Raw genomic sequence first — 9,665 nt, 5'->3', positions numbered from 1 at the left:
TTCGTGACCAGCACAATAGCACCAAAGATCCGATAACCGTGTTCAAGTGAAGTCGCAAATAATGTTTCCAAGAATTGGGCGTTAGGTGGTGGTGGTGGACCGGAGTGCGCGCAAAAGAATACAAGTTGATGATATTATCGTAGGCATAAGTATAAACCCTCAATTGTCAAAATGTCAATGTCATAGTGTTGCTGTTTCCAATCGTTACTAGGCGCAAACCAATAGACGGGACCGACGGGACTCGGACAGGCGAACATGCTCGCTCCGGTGGGAAAATATCGATACAATCTGTGACGTCACACATTTCCCCGACAGTATGTGTTATATCATCCAAATAGACAACGAAACTAATTACGTTGTTAAATTTGTTGCACCCGTAAAATGCTTTGTCGTGTGCCCTGCGCCAGAGATAGGAGAAAGCATGCTGCGCCGCCGTACGGAAAACGGAAGTCTCACACTAAACACATAAGAATCTTATAACGGCTACGGCGTGCACCTGCCGATTACCTGCTGTATCGAATATCTACTTTCCATAATTCGTTTGCAACCTCCACGGCCGCAGCAAAAACAAACTACTACTATGTTACCAACTATGCTTGATAAAAAAACCCTAACTGTATTGTGAACTACTGTTTAATAGTTATTGTTAAATGAACGCAACAAAGTTAATCGCAAACCTCACATCCCTTAGAGCAGCCGCCGAGAATGCATGGCTGAGCCGGGCGCTCTGTTATTTCGAACAACCGATTCAATAATCCAACCAAAAAAACATTATTGCAGTGATTGCAAAAAGAGTGCTGATTAACTTAACCGGACCGGAAAGTTGTGGTGGTTGATGAGAATATGCAGACAAGGACAACAAACTTACCGAACCTACGAAGAGGAGTGTGGATGGCGCGGTTCGGAAACGAAGCATAAATCCACTACACTGCACGTAATAGCAACAAAGCCAGGAAAACAGGAAAGATAACCACCCGTAGCAACAGCAACCACAATAGCATCTAAACTATTGACACAGGACACACATTAAATCCTTCGAGGATGCATACAAGTAGCAAAGATAACCGTGAAACCATGGATAAACATTAATTCTAATAGCTAAAACAACTAAGCAAATAATGGAATGGAAGTTATGGAAAATAAAACACAAAAACATACACCTGTCTCGTTCATTCGCATTTCCATCGAGCAACCGTCTTCCAAGACAGAACGGGATTTGAATTTAAATTTCTGGTTCCTAGTTTCACATATAGATGGCCATTTGCGAGGATTCTCTTATAATATAAACCACCATTTTCATCATAAATTGCCTTCATTAATGTATAATAACCTTCCTTTTGTTGGGGATTCAACATTTAAGATGTCATCTCTCTGTCCAGGTTCTTCTTTTCAATATGCGCAACGTATTATTCGGTCGCTAGTTTCCCAATTAGGGAATGCTACATTTTTTTTGGCTAATTTTTAGACAACCCACTGCTAGTTTTCTTTCCATTATATTCTTGTCTACATTATTTTCGGGTTTGTGATACGTTTTATTGAATTCATTAGTACAAAAATTTGATGCAAATATCGGTAAAACCTAATGAACTTATTCGTTGAATTTACAGTAAGGACGATCCACGGCAGTGTTCAGGGAATAATTGCGGAACATGCCGCACTCGTGAAGATGGCCAGTGAATTTGTGCGATTTCGGAAAATACCTTTGTAATGAAAAATCATAAATTATGAAATGAAGTGCCGTTATGGTACTCTGTGCTCACTTGTGTGGAACTGTATGCGGGCATGGTGGATAGTAACCGTAGTCGGAGTTCGAAGTTCTGTAAATGGGGTTGCGACCGTCTTGCTGTGATCCGTATCCGGTGAATTGATCTACAACCATTCGACAAAAAATACAGTGTAGCAGCACAGGTCTGTTCTTGCCTCGATTCTGCTTTAGCACTACAAATACTTACAAGGACTTTCGATGCGTTTCGGCAACGAGAGTCCTACGGTGCTCACAGTTTGTTCGCTTATTTTCTGATTTTCACTATCCATTTCCCACCACATTAAAAATCAAGCACAGCACACGGATTTTTAACGGCAGTGTGCAAGTAACTGATCCAAGAGCAACCTGAACCACCTTTTTATAGGCTTCTACCTATTAGCTGGAATCGAGGACGGTTTCTAAACATAGGACTGGTATCCGTACAACCGCACTATGTTTACTACGATTTGATAAAACAACACCTCGGTGCCGTTGCATGGCAACGTTGCCTAATGCTCTGTCGGCATTTGCAAAGTTTCAAGAGGCGAAACGACGACAACAAAGTTTGGAAGTTTCGTGAATCGTCCGGAAAGAGGAAAGAGTCTATTTCTACACTGACGGTTGATAGTTTATGACTGTTATAGGAAGTAGAAATATTAATACAAAATCATTTTATAATGGTCGATTATTACTGTCCGGAAACGCTTTTCCTTCCACACTTTGTGATCTTCTTGAAACTATCTATCGATTTTTTCTAACGTATCATCAATTAACAGTAATTCAATCGCTAAATCAATACAACATCATGCATGTACAAAAATTAGTTTGTTCATGTGTTAAAATTTAAAATAGGGAATAGGGAATATGAGAAAACTATTCCAGAGAACTTTACCGAACGTAATTTCTTACTCTTCTACATCGTTTACTAACATTTCACGTTAAATAATATATTTATACTTTCAGCACCGTATTTAGCTAGAATGCAAAAATCAACACAGCGCATTGACCATTCAACTTATCGATGAGCTAGATCTAATTTGATTCCTAATTTTCCAAAATGAAATCCGATTTCCAACATTGTACCGCTACACCCTGTAACCAGAAAACGTGTTTCATATCGGCGGTTCGAGACCCTACTTCCTGTGCGGCTGGAAGTGCGGTAAGCGGTAAACAATTTAAGGGTAAAGGGTATTGTATTTTTCTAGTGATGATGGATTCAATACGCCAACCATATGACAAGCTGTCAGACTGGCCACACCAACACGGCCAGCCGCAAATGCAGCCCACATCTGTATACTCCTATAAACACGGAGTTATCACTGACCATGCAACTGTGTGCAACAAAGACTGCTGTGCGCATGATCCTGATCGGCCCCAAGAAAGCGTTTCGCTATCGAATGAGAAATTGTGTGTTCAAAATCAGATGTACCACGCGATTTTCTCATCAAAACAAAACACTGAAATCACATGTCGGCGGCGCACTGTGGGGAGTTTGTATAGGATAGACGGACATATTTGGTTTTAGGGTCACTGCTATGTAGCTATGTTCTGTCCGAATGAAAGTGTTTTCTTCTAAATTGTTCTCTATAGAAGATTTTCTTGCACATAATGCCCTATCTAGTCTAAAACATTTATGCCGTACTTTCAAAGCTCCATAATAGGAAAAGCATAAAGTTCATAAAGGCAATATGTTTTGTATGGCCATTTCATAGACTACATTGGAGACCAGGCGCCTCCTTATGCATCAGGAAGTGTTTTCTTAAAATAAGCCTAGGGAACACGGACGGATCGCGACTGATGCATAACATACTGGATATAGTTTTGCTGCGCAACCAAAGTTTATAAACTGTATGAACGTAAATATTTCCCATTTTGATATCAAGGATCTATTATCTTCCTAATGATGTACATTACCGTTGCAGAAATGTGTTAACGATCGCGTTAAAATAGCCGATTAAAGTTGGCTTTAAAGAGTAATTTTTACCACGCAACGCAATCTACGCAACGCAGAAAGCTAAAAATTCGGATTTGTCATAGATAACTTATCTATTTTAGGCAAATATAACTAAAATCCTCACTTTTTAATGTTGGTTTATGACCGCCTTTTCCCCACTGTGCGGCGTGGGTGCGAAAATCTCACCGCTCACTCGTCGCCCGATGAGAAAAGCGCAAGGGGAAATTCTCACCATGGCATGGGTCCTCCCTTGTCCGGTGGGGAGGAAAATGTCTTTTCGGTGTGATTCCGTCAGTCTCAGTACGGCATCGATTGTAGCTAGATCCTAGAGTGTCCTCGTATCGCGAACATGTTTGAGGGAGTTTTCCAATGGGGCTTATGGAAAAGCTTCCAGTGGCTGGATTAGGAACACGACACTGTCGCTGAAACGTTACACAATATGGTGCATAGAGTTGATTTCAGCCAGGCGATAAGAGAGCAGTGAATTCTGAGCGTACCGAACGATTGTCCAGTTGCTACGTAACTCTATCGTTTTAGTTCCTAGCTTCCACTAGGAAGTGCCAACCAAATCGAACGGAATTGAAACGAGTAGCCGAAGGGTTGAATTCCAACGCCGAACTGGTACAGAGAACGAAGGCGCTCAAAACTGCGTGTTTTGTGAGATCAAGATATCAATTAAGGTGCAAGGACCGAAAATACCAGCTTCTAACACTAGTCTAGGACAACGTTCATCGATCGTCGCGCACGGTTCCAACATGGGGAAGGATTAACCCAAAGTACGCATTCTTACTGTGCTCGGTGGTCACTATCCGCTTGACCAAAACTGGCATCTAGTTACAAGTGTACGTAACACGTAAAGTTGTTTCACTGAAATTTCCTCTTCACGCAATGTGTCATCGTCGGCAGGTGTAAAGCATAGCGAAAACAGAACCGCCATCATAATGGCGCAGTGTTAGTGATAAACATAAAGGATTATGCTTACACGCAGGATACTAAAGGCCCCGCTGGTAGACAACAAATATTGCGCTGCGTACGAGAATTGTGTGACAATTATTACATTAAGCATAACGCCCGCTACGAAAAGTGTTCCCCCGATGCGTGACAGTAGCGACGAGCCACACTAAAATGATGGTAGTGTTTGTTTTCTCACACATCTACCCGATCGTTTGTTCGTATGTGTGCTTGCGTTAGGTGTGCGTGACTATTGGCGTCTAGCTGCGGCGGCGGTACCTCAAAGTCTGCAAACAATTCTAAATGCAGCCCAAACGAAGCTCTACGGCCCACGTGTAGTGGTCCGTGACGGTCAACTTCGTAATGGACGGGGAAAGTAATAGGATACAATCGTAAACAAAAGTGCAGAATCACAGGCAGAACCGTGAAATTTTAAGAAAATGTTGTTGTACAGTTCCGTCCACATTTCGTGAATTGGTTAACACCTCAAATCACTTCGATTGCACGAATAATTCTTACAGCTGTGGTTGATGTGTTCAACTTCGTGGAGTTAATCAGCGAGTGCAAAAGTGTAGCATAGTTTAAAATAAAGTTCAACCGCTTGTAAAATCAATACAGCATAATAATCATGGCTGCGCTTGCTAGGGCCGCAGTTCCGGGCAGTAAATGTGGCGAAGTTAGACTCGAAACAGTAGTATCACGTCGATGCAACGAAACATGCTCCGCATAACGATCTTTTGCTGCTACTATAGATTTCCCGTTTTCGGTCGATCGTAAAGTGAAATGAGTTCCCACTGTAGTGCCCATTGCTCTAGAAAATTCTTTCGCAAAATGGTAACTGTAGCCGGAAACGGAAACTTGGAATAACGTCGAGTCGTTAATCTCGTGCAGAACTTATCGCCGCGTTCTGTATCGATGCTTACTTTAAACCAGACCGTCAGACCGATAGCCACGTCTGATCCTACCGTCGCCAACCGGGATTGGCTGCAGGACGAAAAGGCTACACCGAAACATTCTGCGCCCGACCACGGACTAACCACGATTATGAATGGTAGTAGTATTTATCTAAATGATATGCATAACTCGCTGCCAGTTCACGCACTGACACACACATACACACCTACATTTCACATACCGTCACACGCACAACCACGCGTTCATTTGTAAAGAATGTAATAACACGCATCGTTGCGATATCAAATTTCGTTTGTGAGTCAAGGTTTACATTTCTTCTTGATCCTTTTATTTTCAAGGATACACGAAACATCGCCACTGCCCCACTGTACAAGGTTATTACTTTGACGCCTCTACCTAATGCGTTTGGAAAGACCCCAAAAGATTTCCGTTCGCATAGACATGTAACCCTCACTGCAACGACACGACAAATTTCTATGAAGGCTTTTAATATTTTGAAGTAGATGCAAAACCAAATGAATTAAATGCAGTTTGTGGAACTATTTAAGCAATTATGGAACTGTTTAAAACAAAATTAAACTACGTTCATGATAGGTAATCGAAACTAAAACAAATAATTCCTGGTTAATGTATTTTGCAAGATTAACAGTAAACCTGAGAAAAGAAAATTATTATTGTTCTTTTCTATCACATTGTAGAAAACAAACTCAATGCCAGATTACTTTTATTTACAGCACAGCCATCTTATTTTGAGTATAACATATCCAACAAAAATGAAACCCATTGATTGGCATTTTAACTTTTTCCTTTTTTAATGTTTTGCACAAATTAAAACAATTATTTGGAAGCTTTTTCGTTAAAAACTGCTTGAACTAAGCGTCTACTAATAACGTCTACGCTACACTGTAACATGAGCAACTGCTTTTGTTCTCTATCCTTTCGACATCGCCATGATAAATAATGTTATTCATCAGCTCCAGCATCTAGCTACCGATTGTAAAAGATAAGACCGCAAGGAGCTTCTTGTTTCCGTTTTGTCGTGATTTACTGATTCAACCAATCGGCGTACTTCGCAGACATTAATAGCGTTAATGGTTTAGCACCAAGTATGTTATCGACAACGACTTCTACTTAGCTACCTGGAACAGCTGGTGACACCATAAATTATTACGTGATACAAATAGTGCTTCTTTTTGCCCGCGCAATCACCTGTAATACTCAGTTTCCGATTAATTGCTGTGGCTGCGGTCCATTAGCTCGATTACCTGATCCGCAAACGAGCTTCATCAAGCTGCACCAGTCGCAAGCATTAATTCAGATCAACTCTAAGCGTCTTTTAAGCGACTCTCAAAACGGTTCAGCCAAGAATACGCCCAGGCAGCGAAAGGCGAAGGAAAAAATCAATAATGTACCGAGAACACTGATACGCCATCGGTGCTAGTATGGGCCCCCAGACGATGGGGCAGAAAACGCCTGTGTCTGCCTCATTGTCTACCATCGGCGCACAGAACCAGTCCAGATGATTCACGGGGTTGCCCGCGGGGTACTGCGGAACCCCTTGGCCAGTGTTGCACTTTGACACACGCCGTAGCTTTGCACCATCCATTTGCCCAGCTAGTTATGGAGCTTCAACAGGGCTCAGAGCGTTGCTTCCGGAAAGGATGTGCCCGGGAGGGCGCGATAAAAATGAAACATGCAGCAGATGAGGTGCCAGCTGTCTGCAGTGATGTAGCCAGAAGCAAACGGCACACCACCATCCTGTCTCGGGCTTGCATCTCGGCCACTGCTGATCGTTCAACGCGCGCTTCGTGAACTTTGCCGCCGTTTGACCGATGGGTTTTCAATCGGTAGAATGTACCGTCGCACGTTTTCCTTTCGTCTGTGGCCCGCTCTGCAGCAGCTCTTACAACATAAAAGATGGGCGAGCGGATGCAATTATCGGCATGCCGTTCAACCAAACTGCCAGATGTAACCGGAAAATTTCAAATCGACTGTGTTGAAATTTCCGGAAAAATAAGGAAACAACACTTCCGTTTCCGGACAATATGGAAGCAAGTTGCCCATGAAGTAGTCATACCAATCGGTCACTGGAAGCTGATTCGCGACAAACAATAATTTTTCAGTCCATGAGCGACGGTGCTGGGACAACAATTAGGGTTAAGCCACGGAATTAAGCAAAAGTTTTTAAAATGGGTTTCAAATTCATCATTAGGCTTTCGTAAACTAATTACACGAAATCTGTTATAAAACATCGATTTCCAACACTTTCTATTCTTCTTCTTCTTCTTTTTTGGCGCTACAACCGCTGCGCGGTCTTGGCCTGCACCAGAGACTATGTTAATCTCTGGTGCTCTCTCTAACATTTCATTTTTGCGGGCGGGATTGTTAGCCCCGCGCCAACCCCCCTATCACGCCGGTATCGGGAATCGAAACCATGGCCGGTTGAGTTACAACCGATCCCGGGATTCGAAACCCAGGCCAGCTGCGTGACAGCGAAGAGCACTACCGACTGCTCTATCAGCGGGCCAACACTTTCTATTGCTCAAACTCAATTAACGAATTGTTACCTAATAGTTTTGCAACTTGCTCAGGTGGCCGTGAAACTGGGCTGAAAAGTGGAACACAGACAAACCATATTTTATTAAATATGTGGCTGAACTCACCGTTGAGCATGACAGACGGATACATTGCAATCCGGATTTAACATCCTCTTTCTCCTTGATACCATCGATGAAACTTCAACGGAACAAGTGCCGCAATGGCTGTGACGGCTCGTAGCTTGCCACGGTTATACGGCACGGCACACGTTTGTACAGGACAAGCAACACTTTTAATTGAATTCACCACAACGATTGCTGGTCACGGCTCGGCCTCAAAAATGGAGCTCCGTCCGGAAGAATTCGCCATAAAACGCATGGATACGGAAGCAGTGATGGTTCCGCCAGCCAGGCTGATATCCGGCACCGACGCGGCAGTTGATTTGCGTCACCGTCATGGACTCCATCCGGCAGGCACACTTGCCGGAAAAATCCCGTGGATAACTGGGCTCCCCGATAAGCATCGGCACGCTTGTCGCCCGAGGGATGTTTAATTAGCTTTCCTTAGTCTCCCAGTTTCGATCTGGTATTGCTCTGTGTCGAGCGTTCGTGCTTTTTCCTCGAATAAAACATCCTATGCGTCTTTATTGCGTCGACTGTTGACCGTTGCGCCGTTCACTGCACGTCGAGCGTCTCCCAGGTTGCTAATTCCAGGGTGGCTCTACGTGACCTTTGGAGCTGTTTAATATTCATCCACATGGGTCGCTTGTTATAACCCGTTTTTCCCTATACAGGTCGAGTCAAGCAGAATCCTTGAGAGGCCGATCCTGGTTGGCTTGTGCATAATACTGTCGTGCTACAACACAACATACGCACATTAGCGTAATCTTGCGATTGCCACTCAATTTCTGTGCACACCCACAACTTACCCTTAACGATCGATTACGACGGAACTGATTGGTAGCGGCAAATAAACGCCAACAGTTATCACTGCGATGGAGACGCGGACTATCCGACATTGTTGCGTGTCTGAATGTAGCAGTAACATCTGCATCCATCGACTCGCAAGGTGGAGCAATCCTTGGTGTCATTGCTACGAGGTGGCCCGTGCAGTTTAATTACTGTGAAAATAATTGGTTTTACTTTTTGCTATAAATAGGATACCAACAAAAACTATTAAAGGTTTTAAAGGATGTTATAGGAAAATCATTTTTTTTAAATACTTTAATCGTTAATAGTTGAAGCAATGCTCGCAATGCATCGGAAATTAAACAAAAACACTGAATTGCTACAAAAAAACATACTATTGCCACATTTGGCAGCGTTCAAATGTCAATTTTTATATCGTTTCGCCAAAGATTGTTTCAGAAATACACCATAACGTGTAAAAATGCAATATTTTTAGTATACCCCGCCGGTTTTGTGCCTCCCACGTTACATATCCTATCAGTAACGAATATTTACTTGTGTTCCTCGCTTCTCGCTCTGATATGAGTCGGTTTCCATTGTGCTGTATGGTGTAGGCGATATCGCGAAGTACACATTGAAATGTCATTCGGATTCA

General features: G+C 42.9%; 1 protein-coding gene across 1 annotated transcript; it reads right to left on the bottom strand.

Annotated features, from left to right (window-relative positions):
* Positions 1-1,573: 1,573 nt before the first annotated feature.
* Positions 1,574-2,084, bottom strand: LOC128273978 (piercer of microtubule wall 1 protein). Its single transcript, XM_053012051.1, has 3 exons — positions 1,953-2,084; positions 1,761-1,869; positions 1,574-1,700 (listed from the first exon to the last, which is right to left on the bottom strand). Exons 1-3 carry the CDS (start codon positions 2,044-2,046, stop codon positions 1,589-1,591), a joined length of 315 nt encoding a protein of 104 aa, XP_052868011.1. The 5' UTR covers positions 2,047-2,084; the 3' UTR covers positions 1,574-1,588.
* Between the last annotated feature and the right edge of the window lie 7,581 nt (positions 2,085-9,665).

The sequence above is a fragment of the Anopheles cruzii genome, chromosome 3 (genome assembly GCF_943734635.1).
Source record: "Anopheles cruzii chromosome 3, idAnoCruzAS_RS32_06, whole genome shotgun sequence".
In the NCBI taxonomy this organism is placed as follows: domain Eukaryota; kingdom Metazoa; phylum Arthropoda; class Insecta; order Diptera; family Culicidae; genus Anopheles; species Anopheles cruzii.
The sequence above is the reverse complement of the archived record's forward strand: the minus strand, read 5'-3'. Positions and strand labels throughout refer to the sequence as shown.

Excerpts from the sequence above, each read along its gene's own strand:
- LOC128273978 (XM_053012051.1), bottom strand. The coding sequence starts at position 2,046 with ATGTGGTGGGAAATGGATAGTGAAAATCAGAAAATAAGCGAACAAACT. Across the intron at positions 1,870-1,952 it reads GAAACGCATCGAAAGTCCTT|ATCAATTCACCGGATACGGA; the intron begins GTAAGTATTTGT and ends GAATGGTTGTAG. Across the intron at positions 1,701-1,760 it reads CCGCATACAGTTCCACACAA|GTATTTTCCGAAATCGCACA; the intron begins GTGAGCACAGAG and ends TTCATTACAAAG.